Below are 22235 nucleotides of genomic sequence, written 5' to 3' on the forward strand. Positions count from 1 at the left end.
TGAATCGAGGGTAAAATGAGGGTCATAGATTGAGAGTGCGTGCTTTCTAAAATGGAAAGGAAAAAAAAAAACTGAATCCTTCTTCATCTCGAAAGGTGAACGGATCATATAGGATTTTAAGGAAATTTTTTATTTAGAACTGAAGAATCAACTCCAGAGGAGGCAACCATTTATTCCTGGCATACAAAACATTCAACTCAACAAGTAATGGCCTTTTGGGCTCAACACAATCTTATGTAACAGTTGGCTTAGCCTAAGCAATCTTTGGTTTTGTCAGATCATAGAGGAAGAAGAAGAAGTACGTTCCGGGTTCATCCCATCGCGTACTTTTGGGTCCAGCACCGAGCAGTTGACTCGTACTTAACTTTGTCAGTCTTGCACATATGTGCAATTTCAGGAACCAGTGGATCATCTGGGTTAGGATCCGTAAGCAGTGAACATATGGAGAGTAGGACCTGCATGAACACAACAAGTATGTTTCACTATGACTTCATATCAGGGTGTCCAGGCAATGGTATAAGGGTTTTAAAAATAAAATCTTACTTTGGATATGGTGAGTGCAGGGCTCCATTGTTCCTTGAGTATGTCCAAACAGATGTTCCCATTGTTGTTTATGTTTGGATGGAATACTTTGGTCCTGAAAGCAACCTGAAAGCAGAAGTTCATGGCAATTACTCCTCTTAGATGGTAAAACAAAGTAAGTTCAATAGAAATCTTTGCTTTATATATATATGTATATATACCTTTGGAGGTTTGAAAGGATAGTCAGGAGGAAAATGGATGGTCACAACAAAGACACCACCTGCATAAGGGCTATCATTTGGTCCTATGATGGTTGCTTGCCAATGAAACATATCTTCTGCTACAGGACCTGAAATAATGCAGTAGATGAAATGCCATAAACCCTTTAAGTAATTATGTTGAAACCCAATTTGAGGATCTTTCAGTACCTGCACTGCATGAAGTAGGAGGATCTCTCTGCAACTCCTTCAGCTCCTTCAATATCCTCTTCGATGCCATCCAGCCACTTCGAGAAATGCTCCTGTTCGTCGATAAATTCTTGGAGACCAAAAACTCCAAAGGGTGTGTTGGAGAATGGAAATGATGGAGTATATAATGCAGCCATTGGAGACTTCAGGAAATATGATTCTTTCCAGACTCATGAAAGTGGGCATAGCATAGATTCCTGAAATCCATTGAAGTAGAATAAGAGAAGATAATGTTATCAACAACTTAAATATATAGAGACAGAGAGAAAGAACCATATCATTTCGCAATCGATCCTTTTCGGTCAACCACTGCAGTCCAATTTGAATCACTCTTTGTAGGCAAGTAGAATACTCTTGACAGAAATAATGGATTCTAGTTCTAGATGCAAAGCTGAACTTTAACTGGACGGCTTAGAATGTCAGTGGAAACAACTCTTCAGACAAATTAAAAAATCGGTACATTGTGGAGTAGAACCATTCCTGTCCACGTCTCAAAAGGAAAAATATTCCTGCTTAGCTTGTTTAAGAGAACAGTTAGAATCTTGAACAGAAATAAAACGGACCCAGCACTTTCTTGGTCTTCTAGGAAGATTCTTCCTCCCAAATCAAACTCTCAAAGAATATAACAATATAGGTATGGTAGGAATAGTTCAGATGTTAAATAAGCTCAAAATGAGGTGAGCAGATATGACATTAATCAACATAAAATTATGAACATATATCGGAAGTTTTGTGGAAGATTCTAAATCAGGATGCAGAACAAAATACAAAAGGAAAGAGTTGGGTTCTTCAAGAACGAACTTTCCTCATTCTAGTCGATACATATGATTCATACATATAGACATGCTGATATACATAGCAAAACCTAATCCAGCAAGGACAAGCAAATCATTTGATGCTTATAGAGAGAGTTCTGTAGATCAGTTTGTTTGCAGCTAAAACAGTCTACTGCTTTGTCAAGGCAGGAAGGGACAAGATATAACGCAATTTTGAGAAACTAACATGAGAAATCAACAATTGGTCCTGATTTCACCCCATAAATGTTTTTTCTCCATAACTACAAGATAGAGCATGACTTTTGTGCCTTTCTCTTCATTTTCGTCTTCTGCTTCGGTGGCTGGAGAACTACCTTAATGGCCGCATCAAAGACGGCTTTCACATTCTGTAACCACCGAATGGCAGTTAATATAAATCCAGACCAGTTAAGAGGAAAGTATAAATGTATCCTCTGAGATGCAATACGACGCATATACCTGCTGGGTTTTTGAGCTACATTCAATGTAAACTGGAGCTTCAATAAGCTTTCGAAGTTCCTCCCCCTTCAGAAAAATATAAAATCAGGACCTAGTTCTCCGAATTGGGTTGAAAACATGATCAATCATGAACCACAAATGCAAGCAAAAACACAAAAGTACCACTAACAACAAACGTAAGAAACTATGGTAATGAAAACAGAAGAGTAGCAATTACCTGGGCTGTGGTTATGGGAACTGCACCACGGTGGTCTATAAAAAATTGCTTGTCATCCCGAAGATCTACAACAAGTCAAATAGCTGCCGTAAGAACTGAAGACCCATTGACAATGATAATTGCAACATCAGATTTTATGACTAGATCATCACCTGACTACTGCCTACTGAAGAACAACAAGATGTTTACCTAAGCAGACTTTGTTAAACATGATGATAGAAGTATCATTCCAGTTAAACAACATGACAGTTAAAAGTTCAGCATCGGTAATAAGTAGCACAGTTCAATTAACTTGCAGCAGACTTTCCAAGTCCCTGAACTAAGCTCAACAAAATGGTTAGACCATGTAACCAAACTCCACAAGTTCCTTTCAAAGTCTTTAATTAATATACTAATTAGCAGCATGATAACATTAGGTTAACACACTTGTGTACATAAAAGCTTCAATTAATTTATTGGTACCGTAATGTATTATTATAAAACAGGGAAAACTGAAGTCGGGGAATCTAACCGAGCTTTGTTCCAACAAGAATAACTGGAACACCAGGAGCATAATGCCTTAATTCCGAAATCCACTGAGCATTGAAACAGAAAAATACACAGAAATTATCAGAAAACTAAAGAATAAGAAATCTAGAAGAAGAGCAAGCTAATGGCTCTTACTTTTTTTGCAACATTTTCATAGCTAGCCTTGCTAATGAGAGAAAATGCAAGCAGGAAAACGTCTGCCCCACGGTAGCTCAAAGGTCGTAATCTATTATAATCTTCCTGGCCTGTTCCATAAATTAAGAAAATTAGGCCCAAAATAAGAAATTATGAAGAACAGCAAGATAGAGAGAAAACACAAACTCTAGACCTACCAGCAGTGTCCCATAGTCCGAGATTAACGGTGCTCCCATCCACCACCACATTTGCACTGAAATTGTCAAAAACAGTTGGCACATAATCCTGGACCACAACACAACGTAAGACAATGGAAAATTTTCACACAAACATTGTTGAACGATACAAAAATATATAAGAACAGGTAGAGAGTCACGATCAGAACAACCACATAGAATAAAACCTGTTGGAGGAAGCCTTATCTAAAATATGAAATCCAAGAATTTACCTCTTTAACGTACCCATAATTTTTTTTCTACATAAGAAAACAACATTGTAGTCCACTAGGAAGAACAAACAAAAGCTGATGCCATGAAAGAGCATTTCCTTTCATTTAAGATGATTATACATTTAGGTGCAGACAAGGAAAAACGAGGGAAAAAAAGAAGCTACACACAATAAAATTTTCTTCTTCAAAATCGGACAGATACTTGGATCTGTGTAGTGTTTAGTATAACCAATCAATGGGGCATAAGAAAAATTCTCAGGAACAAAAGTTTTCTTTTTAAAGCTCCTGGGGTCTAATCCAGTATTCTGATGTCTGAAGCCACCACCATATCAAAAGTATAACAGCAAGAAATCAATTATTGCCCCCAAAAAAGGCCCAAGAAGAGTGCACAAGCTCTGATTTCCATGAACTGTCAATTAAAATGAGTATAACCAGTTCTCTATTGTTTCACAATTCACAAATCACAAAACTTTCACTCAACCCACATCTTTCAGTAGTAGATTCAAGCAGGGTTGACTTCATAAACCCAAGTCGCCAACTTACCGCCACTTTCCTACATTTTCCTAGAAACCAAACAAGAAAGAAAAGAAAAGAAAAACACAGATTCAAAATAAAAAGACTAACCGTAGGGAAAGTGTTGCTGGTGTAGGAAATGAGCATGCAAGTCTTGCCAACAGCACCATCACCCACAGTAACGCATTTTATGAACCTTGAACCACTCATTCTCTCCCTCCCTCTCTTCTCTTTGTTGACTGTTAATAAATCCCTAGATTTCGAATTAGAATTCGATTTCTGTGAAACATTAGACAGTCAAGGAGGAAGGAAATGACAGGTCTTGCCACTTGCCTGCTTATAAATTGAAATCACTGGCTCCTCCAAGTTCAACACTCCAATCCTAAGCTTAGTCTCTCTTGACTTTGTTAACTCTCCTCTTTTTTTTTTTTTCTCTTTTTTTTTGTCACTAAAAAACCCTATAATTAGAAACCTTTTAACATGTCCTAAGATACATGTATAACAGTATAAGTATCAATTGCACAAACACTATGAGAATTGAATGGAAATCTATTTTCAAGAGGCAAGAGACAACCACATAAGCCTAGTTCTAAAAAAAAAAATCGGACAAGAAATTTAACTTGCAAGACGATTAGTTTCAATATTTTTGAAAATAGTATATCCACATATTAATTTGCTTTTTCTTACATCTTGTTTGTCCTTGATCTAATCAGTACGGAAGTCTTGTGTACGGATGTTGTTTATCTTTTCATTTCTAATTAAACATTGTATTCACAAATTAAAGATATATTTTATATTCAAATAGATAAATATCATATTGCAAATCCAAAATAACATTTATTTTGGATCAAATAAAACAATAATGATTTAATTAGTCAAAGAAAATGCAAATACTCAACAATGAATGAGACTTTTAGCTTCTTTTATTAGTTGTCATATTATTCTTCTATTTTAAAAAAGTAGGAAAAAGAGAGAAAAAGATACATGTGCAAATTCCAATAGCCAAGATGGCCCTTCCTCAAGAAGTAAAGGAACGGATACAAGTTCTTCCCTTTCATGGAAGCCAATAAATAATGTATATACTATGAAGAGAAAATATAACACGTTTGTGTGGTTAGAATGGTCATTGCCTTCACACCCATCACACTCAATGAGTCTTAATAATTAAACCAACTTTAATCCTTCAATGTAAAGATACTTAAGTGGTTAGCTCCATCGACCCACCTAACATCTTTTTCTTTTACATCCATTTGGCATTGGGTCCAGCCCATCTGCCATCACCATGTTTGACCACAAGTTAACCGATCCTAACTAACCTGTGAATTGGTTGGTTTGAACCATTTGAGTAATAATTTAATTGATAAAAATTCTTTGGGGGCAAACCATATGAATTCGGGAAATGTTGAATTTGATTTCAACTGAAAACAATATCCTTGTTGACACACACTGAGTTTTAACTCAACTTACATTATCGTGACTAAAGGACAAACTCATATCTTACCGTCATGAAAACATGACTAGTCATCGAAACTATCATTTTTGTATAGCCACCAATATTATATTGTTATGTTTTGCCTAAATCTTCTTCACAACCAATTTATAATGCTAATGATTTAATTAGGCCAATTAAAAATAGTAATAAATGTTAGCATACAATTAGGGTTCCACGTGGGGCGGCAAGCACATAAATAAATGTGCATGAGATGATCTAGACACTGATCCCACGGTCCCTCCATATCTAAGCTACCTTCAATATCACGACACTGATTTCTTCTTTGTCGATATGTGACTTAGCAATGAATGCCAAAGTCCACTTCAAACGTCAATAGGGACGGCAATAAGCACTAGCTCCATTTCTGGCTTCAAATCAATAGTGGCAGATATACTATCAGTATCTATTACTCCAACAATTAGAACATTTTAGAAAAATGCATTCGCACAAAAAAAAAGTGAATTTACAACCTGAGGGACATCACAATAGACCTGTGATGGTTCATGGTAGGATAGTCTTATGAAAAAATTTCAGATATAAATCAAGCTAAAAGCTCCGGTATTGTTACAGTTTCCTTGCGGGGGGGTGTGGTTCTTAGTAATTATAAAGTAATGATGTAAATAAATGCAACTCTCGTGCACAAAGCTCTTGTAGCGGATAGGATGGAAACACACAATACCTACGCAGACCTAATGCTCACATAAGATGTGGAGAGACTATTTCCGGGAATTGAATCTGCAACTGGTAGGTTAAACATTATTACTTACACCAAGGAGAGGGATGAAATGCAAATTCAGATTTCTTCGTCTGAGCTAACGAAATCCAATTCAATCATCTTCCCTTTTCCCAGCTCCTTTTTTTCTGCTAATGCTTCCTGGTCAGTTTTATTTCTTTTTGCATGAGATTGGTCTTTTCTGACTACATTTGCACTCGAACTTATGCTGGATGATTTCCTGAAGAGCGATAGATCAGTTCCCCAGGTGCTGAAGGGAAACAATAGCATATATAGAAACTAATATATAACTCACCTCTTGTCTAAGCTACTCCTTTGCTTGTCTGGTATTGATACTTTATTTGTTTGTTGGGCCATCTTGCCTGTAAATTCAAGGTATTTTAACTCATTGCATTGCACAGTATCCCGCTGGCCTGAATGAGCAAAGAAGTTTATATTCCCATACCTGTGAGTTCAGAGAGAAATCTAATCCCCTGTGAGTGTGTATTTGTAGTCACTTTACCTGCATTGCTTTTCATCCAATCCAAATAAAATAATCAATTAAGTTGGCATTTATTGAAAATTTTGTGCCATTAATCATGAATTATGGTAACTATAATCAATTCTATCAAAGGAAACCTTAATGCCTTCTTGAGTCCTTCCACGGACAATAATTTTACTGGCTTTCTCACATTTGTTTTTTCACCTAAAGGATCAACCAAGTAGATGCCTTTAGCCTTGAGAGGGTCCCTAAAGGCTGTTCTCAAATTCCTGTGAAGTTAAAATCACACAAATATGATAAGAAAAGATGAAGAAATTATGAGTTCAGTAAGAAAATGGTTAGCAGGTGCCACAAATAGTTGAATAAATAAAGCTGAGCATTGGTCTCTTACCCTCCCTTGAGCTCAGTTCGTGTTGTGAAATATTTGTCCGCTGATTTCTACAGAGATGCAATCAAAGAAATTAGGACGTTCAATTTACAGAGAATGCAAATATAGGAGTGTGGTGAGGTAAAATAATCTTACCACTCTATGATATTTGCAGTATATCCCTTGGCGTCTGAAACAACATTAACTTTATATCAGTATATCTATAAATCAACAGTACAATTGTACAAAGGGTGCGATTCGTTCAAAAGAATATAAAATCTCATAAGTTCCTAACTGTGCAATTATTAGTGCTGCTGCTTGTGGGAATTAAGGAAGAAATCAAACTTCCAAATAATACAAAATGAGTTGCACAAAATGCTAGAAGATAAGCAAATACGATCAATGATCTTTACATCTAAGATTCTAAAGTAGTTCCTATCACTTGTTTGGTTAGTTTTGTCTTTCTTTGGCTAAATTTTTTACGAAACTATTATTTGATGATGAATGCAAATTAGTTTTTATGTGTCAATCTCACTGAGTAACAGAGTCTGGTACATTGTACACTTATAAACCCAAGTGAAAAGAAAAGTTTGTCCAGACCCCGTAGCTTAATGCCTTATAAACATTCAAAACAGAAACAACAGCGGAGGCATTTATGTCCTGGTCTATGAAACAAGGAGACGGAAGGAGTGCATGAAACATACTTATTTATGACAAGTGAACAGGACATTCCGTCCTTTCTTTTCCCCTTGCAGACTCCGTAATCCACTGATGTGCCCATCTTTAAAATTTGACTAGGAGAATAGATACTCAATGAAAACCCTGTTCCCTACAAAATGCATCAGACTTTTTAGTTCTATTCATAAAAACCAACACAAACCATCTATGACAGTTTGATACCATGGCATCCTTGCGCACTGTACAATTGAAAAGCGCGAAAACTGTTCCAGCCTTCTCTTTACAATTCTGCTGATAAGCATCACCAAACAAGAAAAGGGAGACAGCATTTTCATCCAAACACCCAATTTTCCAAACACAATAGTTCTTTCCTACAGAACTAGTTTTTGGACTCCCCTTCTCTGTTAGCACTCCAACAGATGCCCAACAACCTGAAAGAGTGTCACCCACCAACAAATTCCTACAAAACCCCAGTACATTATGTGGTTATTCTAATTGCAAATAGTAAAAAACAAGCCTCGTGCAATTCGCAAAGATGGGACTGACTCCGCTTGCTTACAATAGCTAAATGAAAGTAAATCCAATCTTAAAGGCAAGAAGATAACTCTCAAATTGCTAATAATTTACTATGCACTGCGATATAGAGTATGGAGAAATACTTTATGGTTGATAACCGAGCAAAGCGAATGTCAGAAAAACGCATGCCAAGCTCTGATGGGGAGACCAACTGATTCCTGAACAACCCAAAAAGATAATCAGAAAACTTCTTGGACCTTTTCAGTCTTATATTAGCTTCCCTCTGTTGACAAAGAAAAGCCAAGAGCAAAATTTCAAAAAATAAAAGTAGATTTAGAAAACAAAAACTGAACCTCAAGTTCTAAGGCTACTCATACATCTAAGATAAGTTGTTCCACAACATAGGCTTATCATTTCACACATTGAAACTGGAATCTCAGCAACCAAGGGTAACACTAATTAGATTAAAAATATACATATTTATGAAACTAAGCAATCAGAATATCACCAGTTCCAATTAGAGTTGACCAAAGCTACCTTATTCGCAACCCAGAAAACTTCTCAACAACAACTGCATCTGATTTTTTGTTTGACACATTCGATTTGCCAGCATTCTCAACTGTTTTTGGCTCATAATCAAGGCAGTCTTGAACAGCATCTCTAAAAACAGACATGTCTGTCGGCCCCCTTCGTCTTGGTGATCCATCATCAGACAGGTACCCTTTCAAATATCAAGGCAAATCAAAATACACCCATATCTTACATATCAACCAAACAAACAATGTTCCAGAGACTGAGAAGAACCCATCGAAATGGGGAAAAAATTAAATTAAAACATATAAATAACAACGATTTTAGAAGCGAAGTGCTGAATATAACATACCAACAGCGATTCACACTCCCACTAAAAATTAGATGAATTTGAGAAATACCCACATTAATGTAAAGTGAAACAAAGCAAGAACTCTCGGAAATTTGAATAATTTATCATAAACGCACCAACATACAAGTACACGCACATAGATTTAACACTATCAATTGTAGAGGAAACCGAGAAATACCCGCTCCGATATTAAGATTAAAAAATCGATAGTCAATAGAAATTTAAGAAATCTAGGTTCTAATTGCTTAAAAACAGCCGGTACACACACATTATCTACCTGGTGAGCCAGGAGGGGTTTCCAAAACCCTATCTTGAAGAGAGAGGAGTAGATCCAGATCTTCTTGGTGGGTTGACATTGTGAGTTCGTTACTTTTCTGAGTAGCAAGCAGATAGAACAGCGTTTAATTTTGCGGCTGAAAATTTCGGAATTGAGGGAAGGAGGGAGGGGATTCAGGAAAAAGAATGTTTTGGAGGGAACTCTTGACACCAAAATTCACAAAACCGCTTAACTAGTAATCATGGGCCCGGCCCAATTCTTAGCTTCAAATGGGCTAGCCAGTGATATGCGCCACAGGGCCGGCCCAATGGATTGGACCTGATGTTCCAAAAATATATAGACAAGCTGACCCAAAGAAGTAACTAACTTTACTGTTCAAAGTTTCGGTTGCATCACGGGAGGAGGGTTCCGCAGTATAAGTCGCTGCAGAGGCCACGAGAGACTATTCGAATTTTTTTTTTAAAATTGCGTGGATTTCACATTGGTAAACAGATTGGACACTGTGAATGGTAGGAAAACTCTAGTGGCTTCTACTGCAGGAGTCCTTAACCCGTTTCATGACCACCCACCTAAATGGAGGAGTTAAAAGTTTCAACTTACTAAGGTCAATTAAATCTCCTGTTTTGGAGATGCCAATTCCCCCCCTTAACTGTCTCTCTTTTGTTCAAGACCAATGAAACACACGAAGTGTTTCGACCTTGTTTGTATTCACCATGATCTTCTCCCATATGACCACCTAATGTGAAGTCATGGGCAAGACAGAACAGCCATATTCGCCCTGTGGTAGATATTGTGAGACCAGACCAGCAGCTCTGGTGTCCAAATCCCCAAGAAGATAGCTGGATGTGAAGGTCGCAAGCTGGGGTGTTTTTTTTCTTCATTAGTCGGTCAGTGGCCGCCAATGCCACTTTTGGACAATTTTACCAGTTCTGATTGGGGAAGAATTTATAATTCAGGCGGCATATGCATCAACCAATATATACGTATAACCCAACCAAAAAAATGAATAACTGAAACAAATTGCAATATGAATAAAAAAAATAAAATAACACGAAACAAGGCATAGCAATATTCCAATGACTTATTTTCGAATACATCATTTTATGCCAAAGATGTAATTCTACCATTCAAAATAGAAGAAAGTTGAGCGAAATTTTTCCCCTGTTTATTTACAAGCCTTAGAAGATAGGGAGCTCTTCTTCCCACATTCATCTTTACAAATGCAGCAACCCCATCTGAACACAATTAGACCAAATTTTAGGAATCAGGGTACGATACCAAGGTAGGAAAAAATATATTTCTTAAAGAACTTATGATTACAAACTTAATTTACAGCACATGAGCATTAAAATCCATAACAATGGACCCCAATGAGATTTTTGAGCAGACAGCCTCTATGAAGAAGCTACTAACCTTGTTGATGCCAATGAGTTCTTAGGGCAGGAAAACCAAAGCCATTATTTGAGAAGAACAGTTACACTTTCAGTGCCAAACTAATCCCAATTAAGAAAATTGACATTCATCGTGTTTCCGACAGATATTTATAAACTCGAGCAGTTAACCTCAAAAACTACGACAAATCAAAAGACCCCTGTCCTTCACTAATAGCATAGAGTAGTTTCTTGTACATTATTTCCTGTTCAAGGCCAAAAAAATTGTCAGCAGTCGGAATTGTGTAATAACCAGCAATTCTAAACTATCATAAAACTACATACAAAAATCAATTTCAACTTTTTACTCAGTAAAACAAATATATATATGGTACCTTGGTAGAGTAAGGAGGAAGCTTCAAATAATTAGCACAGGTCATGACACTCGGTAAGTCATCATCCACGTTTTCAGTAAGACCAGTTCCATTGGATGCTGCATTACCTGCCGACGAAGAATGCTGCACCACAAATTGCAACCATGAATACCATGATCACACGCATAAGCAGGCAGCTCTTAGCCTCATACCTTGCATTTTTCCATTTGAAACAACAAAAACATGTTCACATTGTGCCCCCCCCCCCCTTCCTTTTTTTCTCTCGGCTTTGAATTCCACACATTCATTTAAAAGCAATTTGTCCATAAATCTACTTTTATCGGTGAAATAATTATCATAAAACCACTGCCCAGCCAAACTCCAAAACAGTTGAGGACACTGAAATCTGTCTTGCAAAATGAAAAGATTACAGAAACGCATGTTGAATAGAAGAAACATAAATTCAAAGGACTCATAGTGTACCTTTCTCACAATGGTCAGCTTTGGATTAAGCACTGCCAGACCACCAGGTGGAAGCCTAGGTGCGCCAGTTACAAATTGACAGAAGGCCCGCTGTTGCTCTGCTGTGAGTTCTCCCATAATCTCAAGTAACTAAAGACATCATAAACACGAGAAAAAATAGGTTATATAACGAAACAGAATTAGATCACTTAGTAACACATTCTATAAGACTATAGGTAAGGTAAAAAGCATACATTAACAATTGCAGGACTCTTGGCAGTGTAGCCATGATCAAATTTTATATGGTCAACAAGGGTCTCAGGCTGCAAAAGTTTAGAACATGAGTTAGTAATCAACTAATAACCATAAGTCTGTATCACAAGTTCACACAAGTGAAGAAGCTAATTACCTCCCACAAATCCCTACGTCCACAAAGCAAATTATCCAACTCATGTGGAGTAAATATTTGTAATGAAGAAACGTCAAAGACCTGATGATTATCCAGAAAAACAAATGAGTCCCGACTCGTATATACAGGAAATAAGATATTAAACCAAAAACAAGGAAATAAATTTTTTTATTTAAGCGCCACAAAAAAGAAAAAAGAAAAGGAGAGGACAAAACAGGAGATGTAAGGGAAAATGATGTTGGTAATACCACAAATACCCAAATATCTTTATTTTAGGGTTCAACAATGTACGTCATGTAACATGCAAACAAACCATTGCCATTGAAACACTCACGAGAAAAAGGATGGACCAGAGCAGATCCTGATTTGGAGAGAGACAGAAAAAGAACTCTGAACCTTGTCGTGCCATAAATATTTCTGGCACTTAAGCACTTGATGCGGAAGAATTAGGCATTCTCAAGGCCTGCTACGCCTTAAATTGTGGTTAGTCACCCCCCTGGCGCTCCTTTTCTTTTTACATAATAAAAACAAGATTTATGATGAATAAAGGAAAACGAAAGTGGGTGCCACTTTTTTATTTTTATTTTTTATTAATGTTCAACGAGGATAGGAATAACAACTCCTGCCCTTTGGACATGCCGAGCTTCACAATAGCACAAGTGGTAAGCCTCTGACACGTGCCACTAAAGTGTACACATTTAAGAACCATCAAATCTAGAACATTAACATTGGGCATGTCATGAGATCAAAACTAAAGAGTGTCCCACCAGAACTAATTCCAGAGAATAAAATAAGTAAAATTTGTACCGCCTTATAACATATTTCTAATAAAAAGCATTGGAAATAAATAAGAACTGCACTTGGAGTTTAACGTCAACATCACATTTACATCCTCGCGACTGTTGCCATGCATAATCCCAAACTTTAACCATGTTGTACAACGTATTAATTCTTTAGTTTCGATATGAAACATACAACTATAAGCTGCAAACTATTTTTTAATAAGTTTCAAAACTTGCCAAAATTAAGCACCAGGATGAAGTGAGTTCCTAATACATGTACCAATGACAGATAATTTTTCAACAAGTTTCTGGTGTATTCCAAACTATGTCAAGCCATATGGTGAATTGCAGGTATGCCATACTTATAAACAAGAAATAGATAAAGTAATCAGCCACATTTATACGTGACAACTAAAAAGATGATAACTGCATAAACGATGCAATAGGTTAACACATCACTATCCAAATGCAAATAATGAAAAGTCCAAAGAACATGAGACATCATTTCATTGAACTAATAAAAAAAGAATGTACTGAAAGCACTCTACCTGATTGAACCCAGCTCTAAATGCTTCCATTTGACGTGCAATCCCAGTCTTCACCGTTGCATCAACTACCACGGCTATGTACTCCTCCAAGTTGTTGATGTCAACCTGAAAATTCCAATTTGTCTTACTATCTTTAAGAGGAAAACATTCATGAGAAAATTATAGTCAAATATTATAGGGACGTCTTCCATACATTTTCTTCCCCGGTTTTCAATATGTAGTCTGGATAGCCAGGCAGAGTAAAATCCAAGTAAAGATCTTCGATTGGGGCCCCACGGAAACGTAATCCAGCAATTGCATCATGATTATCACCATCTAGTGATTCTAAATAATGTTTACGACCAACAAGCGCATGCAATTCTTGTAAAGTCTTCCCAACTTCAGCATCAAAAGAAAGAATGTCATACAAATCAAGCTCCTGCAAGGGTCAATAAAATTATCAGAGCAATAAAAACCAATTAAAGAATACACGGCCATTAATTTGCAACCCAGAGAGATGTAAAATGCCAATCAGGAAGAGGTACAATACATACTTGACCGAGTGCAAGCTTGTAAAAGGCTGTCGAGAGCGGGAGGTCCAAAATCCGCCCATCTTGAAGAGCTTTGGCCATCACTCGCCCAAGCAACCGGAAATACTCGATAACTTTATAGAATTGGCTGCCCTCAGAAACATCAACATTTGGAGACCATGGACGAGGGAACAATCCAAGAGGCGCTTGGACAAGATTGCCATCACCCACAGCTGAATCATTGGTTTTAACCCCCTTCTCTTCATCTCCATCGATTTCCATAGAAGATTTATTTGAAAAGTGTGACCTCCACATTCCTAGTGCAACTTTTTGTAGATCATGACTTAGAAGCGTGTAGAACTCCAAGGTCGGGCCCAATCCAGTGCCAACTTCACCAAAATACTCTACTTCAAGAACAGCCTTTTGACTAGAATACATCTCCATTACCTTGGCAGCAGAATCCAAAATTCGATTCCTAGAGACGCGAACTTTCTGTCGCTGTAATCTTCCAACCCTCACCTCCCTTTCATTAGTTGATCCATGGCCATCAGCACCCTGCTGCTGCTGAAGACGATACAATGCACGAGACAACCCAAAAGCAGTAGAATGGAAGTACTGTCGTCGGATCTCAAAAGGAAACAAAAAAGGACATGCTTTTGTCAATTGGTAACACCATGATGGAAGACTCCCACTGCACAAAGCAAGAGCATCCTGAATTTGCCTAGCTAGTTTGGGAGTGAGCTTGTTGTTAATAAATTCCTCAGGGAAAACCCTGGCCCCAGAAATACTCAATTCATCTAAGCACACAATCTTTCCCTCGGCAAAATTCCCAGAAACTATTTGGGCTCTTAAACGAGATGCCAACTGGTTCAGACCCTCTAATACTCGCAAAAGTGCCAATATATTATAAGTAGGACTTGATTTTTCCATATCACAAGGAAGCTCACCTTGCAAAATGCTATCCAAAAGTGACATCCGCGGCAAGTGAGAATCAGAATTGGATTTCGAAGAGCCAGATTTCTCAGATTTCGATGTATTAGCGGAAATAGATCCCCCGCCTGAAGCTTGGCCATCTCCCCTCTGGTATGTAATAGTGTATATATCACTCCACAACCGGCTTCCATCACTGGATACGAAATCATTGCCTCCATATCTTTCATCCTCCTCCTCATCGACCACGAGTTGCCGTTGAATGGCTTGATAGATAGTTAGATGCTTGTTGAGTTGCTTTCCACCAGCAGTAAATAACAGTTTTGGAGGGTCGTTAGAACCACCAAATAAAGGTCGTCCCTGCCGATCTCTGCCTCCCCTGATACCTCTGCCATTAGCAGATCCAAGCCCAGCCATGGCAGCAGCGGCAAATGACATTGCACCTCTTGAACCATATGAACTTCCACCCCTTAAATCAGTAGAATCTGTGCCCTTGGCAGTAGCAGCTCTGCTACTAGAACCAGAAGCGGGATTGGTTTGGCTATCACTAGTGGCTGATGCAACAGTGCTATCCTCCTGTGCATCACCCAATTTTACATCATGTACCTTGTCAGGCATGCAAACTGGAAGAGAATCATCCCCTAGAACCTGTTTTTTTTTTGGGGGGGGGGGGGGGGCGCCTTGCGGGAAATCACAGATAGCCAAGTCAGTGAAAATTGTAAAAACAAAGATGATTCATTTTCACTGTTGCTCTTGCAATTATGGAGATAACTTCAATGCATCCAATAAGATAGGAAAAAAGAGAATCTATATTTCATTCACCACTCTGTATTCTCCCTAAGACATATAAAAGCAAGATTTCACATTTTTCTCTTTTTATACGTAGGCTATGGGGGAATGAGGAAGGATAGCACACACCTAAAAGCAAGATTTTACCTTGCTATCATCAACATTATCAATGCAATACCCATAGGACCTTGTCCATTTTAATTCACCTCCAAAATTGGAAGGATGCAAGTTTTTTCAAATAAAGATTTCCAAGCTTTAAAGAATCATTGCAAAACACAAGGGCTTGTTCCACAAAATTCACACTATTTCTCACACTTTCAGTTACAATTTTCTATCATTGATCCTTTTCAGCTAACCCTAAAATTAACAAGTGAAAATATCTTTACACCAAATCTGTGAGAAATGCTCCACGTAATAGCCATAATTTTGTTAGCAGGGCAGCATGTTTCAACTCGGCAACTATTCTCTAATAACTCCAAAAACACTAACAAAAAATTTAACCGCATTAGTTCCAAGTGTTCCAAACAGAACAACAAATAACTTGAGAATCCCCTACGGTTTCTTTACCAACACACCATCCTAAAGGAGACAAAAAAGAAAAAGAAACAATATAGATAGGGTTTTGTATATCATATCATATATTGTCGGCTACTAATGGAACTGAGAAAAAGGTTCAGACAACGTACATCATCATGGTCATCATCTTCATCATCAGAGATATCATCATCTTCAATCACCACAGCTTCGTCAATCTCAACAGGTAATATATCCAATTCCTCATCCTACATCAAGATTAAGTATAGCAAAAAATGAGAAAATCACTAGAAAGCAAGATTACCAAGATGAGGAGGAGAAAGCAACACATACTGTCAATTATGCTAATCAACCATAACCTTTCGATATTGTAAATGTGTAAATTGACCATAAATTTTCAAATGATGACATAGAAGAGTGCAATCCCAAGTAGAAACTATGTATAGCAAGCAATAAATTACGCCAAATCTAAAAGTGAATTATGCTAATCAACCACAAGATAGACCAGAAAAAACACAAGCATTCAACCAACCATCATAGTTAAAAAATTGCAATATAATGCGAAGTAACATACCTCAGAACTAGAGTCCCCATTTACCGTTACAGGTTTCACCTGTGCATCTTTATCTAGGGAAGCTCTTCTACGAGCAGCATTCCTTGTTTGAGGCCCTCTTGATTCCTCTTGAGCGGTTTTCAAAACAGCTTTACCCTTTCCCTTTGAAGAGCAAGTGTTTTTCTCTTGTAATGGTTCCTTTTTAGACATATCTCCAATGTTAACAGATGTCCTGGATCTTGTTGACTGACGACGAGTGCCTGAAGCAGGAGTTGAATTAGATGGAGATGAACTGCCAGCTCCAGCAGGTGTAGTACCCGACTCAGAGTTCCCTGCAGCTGCCAAGGGCTTTTGACCAGATTCACCTCGCTGAACTCGGGGCCAGAGAAAGTCTTCAACAGCTGCCAAGCTTGCTAATGGATCAATGAGTACCACATTTGAAGAATAATCGCGGAGGGACTTTTCCCCCTGGGCTCGACATAGACGCAACTTAAAAGGCTGGGATAATGCAATTAATCCAGAAGAAAGACGAGCGCTTCCAGTGGACGACCTTGATGAATGGCTAAGAACAACAGGGAAACGCTCCAAGGAAGACAAAGCATTCTGAAGTTTCTGAACTAAGATAGTCATTGGAGCTACACTGCCATTATCAATAGTGGAAGGAAGTGCTACAGCAACAAATGACTTAAACCTTCTAAGTGCTTGTTGCCGAAGCTTGGGAAGGTTAGCTTCTGATATTTTTTCCTTTGAAAAGTAGCCACACGAAAAATAATTCAGCAAAGCAGCAACAGCACCACTGCCGATGAACTCAAAAGTTGATACACCATCCCCTTTGCTTAGTTCAGCTAGCATCTCAGATATCACCCCAATCAGGTATTCTTCCTTATTAGTGGAGTTCTCGGAAGGACGAGATCCAGAAGCTTTGGATTTCCCTTTTGCTTTGGTCTTTTGGTCATCAACACCAACATTTAATTTCATGCACAGGTTCTTTAAATGTATAAGATCCTCAGTAACTCCAACTTCAACAGTCCCTGGCTCTGAAGGAAAGAATTTGTCCTTAAAAGCTTTGGCACTTGTGCTGACTGTCATGCGAAGATTGGTATTAACATTTGGGATATCTACAGACCTCGGAGGTGAGCCAATTGAGACAGGATTCTTAGATTCTTCCGTGGAATTTCCTTCAGGATTTGAATTACCACTTCGCCGTCGATAGCGCCTGGAACGAGATGACATGCCTGCCAATGAATCACTGTATTTCTCAGCAGAAGATGCTTGGGCAGAATCAGTATTTGGATTTCCAGACAAGATAAGTTGGTCAACAGCATGAACCACGCCTTCCCTCACAAACATCTTCGAAAAAGTCCCCGGAAGTTTCTCCATAAGAATCTCAGCAATTTGGAGAGCAGGCACCAAAACATGTGGATCTTTCCATGCTAGAACACCAGCTAAGAAACTAATTGATCCGACATTTTAAAAAATAAAATTAGATAAGATTTGGTCTACACACAGAACAATATTTCACAAACAACACAATCATTAATGCAAAATAAGTATACCTTGAAATGTTTGTTGTACTTAATAAAGATTGAATCATCTCCGAATCGCTGAAATACATCAACTTCCCAATAACCGAGAGACATTTATGGCGAACTGGACTATTGACACTAGAACCATAGATCTGGTTGAGAAGAAAACCAATGATATCACATAACTATAAACAAAAGCAATGAGCCAAACATAGCAAAGTAAGATTGAAACCAACCTGAATCAAAACAGGAAGAAGATCCATTCCAAATTGCTGCAGAAGCTCAGGCTGATCATTTAGTAACTTCTCGCGAGCTGAAGCCTCTTGACCATTACCATTTATGTCATCTTGCTTTCCAGAACTACTGGCAGGAGACTTCTTCAGCATAGACCCCTTAACAAACATATTGGAGCTTGCTGGAAGGGAAACTGTTCCTTGTGGCAGGGGAGGGAGAAGCTCATTTGCTAGATTCACAATCTCAAAAATCTACCAAAAATGCAAATAATAATATTAACAACGACAATAATAGTTATATCTAAATGGAAAGCAATGAACTGTGAGATTCAGACCCTAGCATGACCCACCAAATTCATGATATGGAGTAGACAGCAATAATGATGCAAGACTTATTAACAACTACTACTCAAATGTACCAGAAGCCACAAATGTAGCTGGAAAAGTTTCAATTGAGGATTTCATTCATTCATTTCAATAGCATGCACACCAGGCAGTGTTAGAATTGTTGGAAAAAAGGGAGGAGGTTCACAAAGAGACAAGTTCACTAGCCATGTTTGCATCGCATTTAAAGCATTCCACAATTGTCTCACAGCATCACAACAAATATTAGTGTTCACACCAAAAACAACGATTAGAAAACTTCTGCCATCAGTTCTCACATATGTCGCAAAAAGAGGTAGCATAAAAATCTTATTTAGAAAAGTAATTAGAAATATTCTAATAACGTATGAACCAAAAACAACTAAAGTTATTTGGCAACTTCATTTTAGTCCAGCACTTCGTATGTTAGAAAAAGAGTTTAAGAGCTCATTGTCTTGCTTTGACACAAGATTCTTGGTAATTTCTGAGAAATTGCATAAACTCATACAAAGAAAATTATGGGAGAAGAAAACAACTGGATCCCAGACTCCCAGTATATATCAGCCATAGGGGAGAAGATGAAACAAAAATTAATGAGAAAAGCACAAAGTACCTGCTCTGCTGGTCGACTTAAAGCCGGTGAAACAGAAGCATTAGCAGAAATACCAGAGCCTGATAGAATATCTTTAAGAATTCCACTGATACCGAGGAGCAATAAGGTTTTGGCTCCTAAGGGAGACCCACTCGCACAAGTGGAAAGCAGTCGTATCAGACCCTGTATGCACCAAAGTCAGAACAATAATTTTCAAGCAAGAAAACATTAAATCAAAGATCACTTGCAGTTACCGTATACGTTGGCACACTGAGAGATGCCTGCCCCCCACCAGAGTTACTGGTGGAGATTAGAGAAGCAGCTTGCGTGACCAATCCATGATTACATAGTTCATCTAATTTATCTGGAGAGGACGCGAAGGCCTCAGCTATTCGAGTCAAGCAAATGGAGGAATGCTCTAAAACCTAAAAATACAGTAATTTGTATGTGATGAACAGGAATTCAATGTAGATGAACATTAGCTTGTTCTAACTAATAAACTATGAAATGACAACCATGGTTGTAAAAACCTTACCTTCGAATCATGATACTGGAGAAGATTTGTCAAGAGGGGAACAGCCTCCATCACAAAGTCAGATGCATCTGAAGGAAGTTTCTTACACATATTTGCTGCTGTAGACAATGCTACTCGCTGAAGCATAACATAAAATATAAAGAACCTTAATTAGAATTACATATAAAAGTCAGAGAATCTCATGAGAATCGAAAAATGCAGAATGAGTAGAAGATAAAACTTAAACCGTTGAAACTTCACAAGATATGTACCTGGACTCCGGTGGAGAAGAAATCCAGATATGAAAGCACTGCCATAAGAGCACCAGCTCTAAGACATGCAGTTGGGTGCTCCTGAGATATCTTCTTCAGTGCTTGCAGAGACTGTATAGATCATAAAGACCATTAATATCATATGATGAAGGCAAAAGTAACACCCAAACAATTGTTATTTCCACTTTCCAACACTAGTCCCAGCCATATCTAAGAACTACAATTGCCACTTGCAATAAGCTGTCTTTTCTTCTTCTACTCAGGACAGATTCCTCCTAGGGATGCAAGAGAAATCACCAAATACAGTTTACATTCACTTGAATGCATCAACCATTATGCCATTATTTACATTGACAACCAGAAATACCATGAATATTTAATTAATTATCAACTCGTACAATTCTATTCAAAATCACTAACCTGTTCAGCCAAGTCCATGTACTCTATAGTGAGCAACCTTGCACAAAAGCATGAAACAGCCCCATAATGCACCACAGCAGCGCAAGAGGATGGAAGCACGTCACATAGATGAGTAAGTGCCCTGGCTGCGAGTAACATGATGTCAGGATTGCTCTCATGGTTAAGCAGTCCAACAAGCACCGGCACAAAAGAGTCCACAGAGAAGGTGCTAAGAGAGTCTTCAGTCCCAATAGAGAGCAAATCGCAAAGCTGGGTTAATGCCTCAACCTGCTTCCCTTCCTCCCCGTCAGCACGCAATCCAGACAGAATCTTCTTCAGCCTCCCGCTCTGGTGTGATGATGAAGCAGAGCCCATACCTGAAGATGGAAGCAGATCGTCCAATCCAGCTCCAAGCTTCCTTAACAGTCCTTGAAGCGCACTACTAGCAGATGTCAGATTCTGGTGCAGAATCCCAACTCCACCCTCACTGTCGTTATCATCGTCATCCCCACCGTGTCCCGAATCCATGTTTAAACCCAGCATTCTCTCGGCCTCCCTCTCTCTCTCCCGGTCCCTATCTCTTCCCCTAACTTCGTGCTCTTTCTCTTTGCCTTTATCATTAGTGGCAGGACCGTCCCTATCAGAATTTCTAGTCCGGCGATCACGTTTTGACCCAGAGGAGGATTCAACCGTTGAGTCCATGGGAGCAGTAGCGGTAGTGGTGATGGCGGCAGCAGAACGAGATGATGCACGGGAGCGAGTGGTGGGAGTGGGCGTTACGTTGGCGATCGAAGAGGAGGTGGAGGACACAGTGGCAGAGAAGCGAGCTCGTTTATTAGCACGTGTGGTTGGACCAGCAGAGGAAGATGAAGAAGGCGCTGTTGAGGAGGCCTCCGCCCGCTTCCGGCTCCGAGTTTCCATACAATTACCAAACCACCCCTCAATTCGACGGCTCGCTCGCGATCACGAGGTACCGGATCGATAATCTCCCCACATCTGATTTTAACCCTTAATCGAAATTAATCAAAATCAGCTTAATTTGATACCAAAACCCCCCAATCTCAAACCCTAGCAATTCCCAACCAGCGTAACCCTTACCCTAAATTCTCCGCAGGGAAATAAAAAAGATTCGAACCCGAAAAGCAATCACAAATCAAATTTCTTTGAATTCTTTACGTTATTCAAGAAGAGATTGAACAGAAACCCTAGTGAGAACGGAGGGAATAAAGAGGGGAAGAGAATGGGGTTTGCCGGTTTGGTGCGGAGGTCGCTTGCTTGTTTGTTTTATAATAAGGAAGAAGAATATATGAGAGAGTGAATTTGGGCTTTCTGTTGCTTGGCGGTGGACACGTCTGCGGTTTGGTCCGTGTGCTGGTAAATGGGTCTGCGGCCTTGTGGGCTAACAAGTAGGGCTTTTGTTCTGTTTTCTTACGTGGGTTCTATCAATAGGGTTCGTTATGGTATTTTGTCCTTTTGCCCATTCTCCAAGTCGTTTTTCTTTTCTTTTCTGTTTTTTCATGAGAGGAGGGGATTATAATTGTAAGACTTCAACTCATCTTCTCATGA

General features: G+C 38.6%; 4 protein-coding genes across 7 annotated transcripts; all 4 read right to left on the reverse strand.

The window, feature by feature from the left end:
• Positions 1-109: 109 nt before the first annotated feature.
• Positions 110-1506, reverse strand: LOC119991911 (ubiquitin-conjugating enzyme E2 28-like). Its single transcript, XM_038838450.1, has 4 exons — positions 951-1506; positions 744-871; positions 544-648; positions 110-455 (listed from the first exon to the last, which is right to left on the reverse strand). The coding sequence occupies exons 1-4, from the start codon at positions 1018-1020 to the stop codon at positions 312-314; spliced, it is 447 nt and encodes a 148-aa protein (XP_038694378.1). The 5' UTR covers positions 1021-1506; the 3' UTR covers positions 110-311.
• Positions 1507-1708: 202 nt separating this feature from the next.
• LOC119991910 (rac-like GTP-binding protein 5) lies at positions 1709-4591 on the reverse strand. The gene is made up of 7 exons (XM_038838449.1): positions 4195-4591; positions 3320-3407; positions 3123-3232; positions 2971-3034; positions 2460-2524; positions 2243-2308; positions 1709-2151 (listed from the first exon to the last, which is right to left on the reverse strand). Exons 1-7 carry the CDS (start codon positions 4291-4293, stop codon positions 2047-2049), a joined length of 597 nt encoding a protein of 198 aa, XP_038694377.1. The 5' UTR covers positions 4294-4591; the 3' UTR covers positions 1709-2046.
• A 1095-nt stretch (positions 4592-5686) lies between these two features.
• LOC119991947 (protein MCM10 homolog) lies at positions 5687-9708 on the reverse strand. Of its 3 annotated transcripts, none has more exons than XM_038838510.1 (12): positions 9511-9708; positions 8888-9071; positions 8494-8568; positions 8057-8294; positions 7861-7985; positions 7313-7346; positions 7181-7227; positions 6927-7058; positions 6754-6818; positions 6604-6670; positions 6343-6528; positions 5687-5939 (listed from the first exon to the last, which is right to left on the reverse strand). In XM_038838510.1, exons 1-11 carry the CDS (start codon positions 9587-9589, stop codon positions 6369-6371), a joined length of 1206 nt encoding a protein of 401 aa, XP_038694438.1. In that variant the 5' UTR covers positions 9590-9708; the 3' UTR covers positions 5687-5939; positions 6343-6368. The 3 variants fall into 3 exon arrangements, with proteins under 3 accessions (XP_038694438.1, XP_038694437.1, XP_038694436.1); XM_038838509.1 differs by having other exon boundaries at positions 5687-5943; XM_038838508.1 differs by lacking the exon at positions 5687-5939 and having other exon boundaries at positions 6095-6528.
• Positions 9709-10536: 828 nt separating this feature from the next.
• On the reverse strand, positions 10537-21950 carry LOC119990592 (E3 ubiquitin-protein ligase UPL3-like). Of its 2 annotated transcripts, XR_005466074.1 has the most exons (18): positions 20691-21950; positions 20271-20381; positions 20020-20136; positions 19739-19909; positions 19506-19667; positions 18533-18781; positions 18327-18448; positions 16792-18223; positions 16370-16465; positions 13989-15542; positions 13649-13873; positions 13456-13560; positions 12126-12206; positions 11971-12039; positions 11738-11866; positions 11276-11398; positions 10924-11146; positions 10537-10745 (listed from the first exon to the last, which is right to left on the reverse strand). XR_005466074.1 is itself a non-coding variant. In XM_038836582.1 (17 exons), exons 1-17 carry the CDS (start codon positions 21588-21590, stop codon positions 11081-11083), a joined length of 5712 nt encoding a protein of 1903 aa, XP_038692510.1. In that variant the 5' UTR covers positions 21591-21950; the 3' UTR covers positions 10539-11080. The 2 variants fall into 2 exon arrangements, 1 of the variants encoding a protein (XP_038692510.1); XM_038836582.1 differs by having other exon boundaries at positions 10539-11146.
• Positions 21951-22235: the final 285 nt, after the last annotated feature.

The sequence above is a fragment of the Tripterygium wilfordii genome, chromosome 22 (assembly GCF_013401445.1).
Source record: "Tripterygium wilfordii isolate XIE 37 chromosome 22, ASM1340144v1, whole genome shotgun sequence".
Taxonomy (NCBI): domain Eukaryota; kingdom Viridiplantae; phylum Streptophyta; class Magnoliopsida; order Celastrales; family Celastraceae; genus Tripterygium; species Tripterygium wilfordii.

What these genes read in the sequence shown, in the direction of transcription:
- LOC119991911 (XM_038838450.1), bottom strand. Translation starts at nt 1,020, where the DNA reads ATGGCATCGAAGAGGATATTGAAGGAGCTGAAGGAGTTGCAGAGAGAT. An exon ending in ATCCTTTCAAACCTCCAAAG is followed by an intron (nt 649 to 743) that starts GTATATATACAT and finishes TTCTGCTTTCAG; the next exon opens with GTTGCTTTCAGGACCAAAGT. An exon ending in CTGCACTCACCATATCCAAA is followed by an intron (nt 456 to 543) that starts GTAAGATTTTAT and finishes GTGTTCATGCAG; the next exon opens with GTCCTACTCTCCATATGTTC.
- LOC119991910 (XM_038838449.1), bottom strand. Translation starts at nt 4,293, where the DNA reads ATGAGTGGTTCAAGGTTCATAAAATGCGTTACTGTGGGTGATGGTGCT. An exon ending in TTCCCATAACCACAGCCCAG is followed by an intron (nt 2,309 to 2,459) that starts GTAATTGCTACT and finishes ATTTTTCTGAAG; the next exon opens with GGGGAGGAACTTCGAAAGCT. An exon ending in GTAGCTCAAAAACCCAGCAG is followed by an intron (nt 2,152 to 2,242) that starts GTATATGCGTCG and finishes CGGTGGTTACAG; the next exon opens with AATGTGAAAGCCGTCTTTGA.
- LOC119991947 (XM_038838510.1), bottom strand. Translation starts at nt 9,589, where the DNA reads ATGTCAACCCACCAAGAAGATCTGGATCTACTCCTCTCTCTTCAAGAT. An exon ending in AACCCCTCCTGGCTCACCAG is followed by an intron (nt 9,072 to 9,510) that starts GTAGATAATGTG and finishes GATATTTGAAAG; the next exon opens with GGTACCTGTCTGATGATGGA. An exon ending in GGACTCAAGAAGGCATTAAG is followed by an intron (nt 6,819 to 6,926) that starts GTTTCCTTTGAT and finishes TTGGATGAAAAG; the next exon opens with CAATGCAGGTAAAGTGACTA.
- LOC119990592 (XM_038836582.1), bottom strand. Translation starts at nt 21,590, where the DNA reads ATGGAAACTCGGAGCCGGAAGCGGGCGGAGGCCTCCTCAACAGCGCCT. An exon ending in GACGTAGGGATTTGTGGGAG is followed by an intron (nt 12,040 to 12,125) that starts GTAATTAGCTTC and finishes AAACTTTTGCAG; the next exon opens with CCTGAGACCCTTGTTGACCA. An exon ending in TTCCTCCTTACTCTACCAAG is followed by an intron (nt 11,147 to 11,275) that starts GTACCATATATA and finishes GGCCTTGAACAG; the next exon opens with GAAATAATGTACAAGAAACT.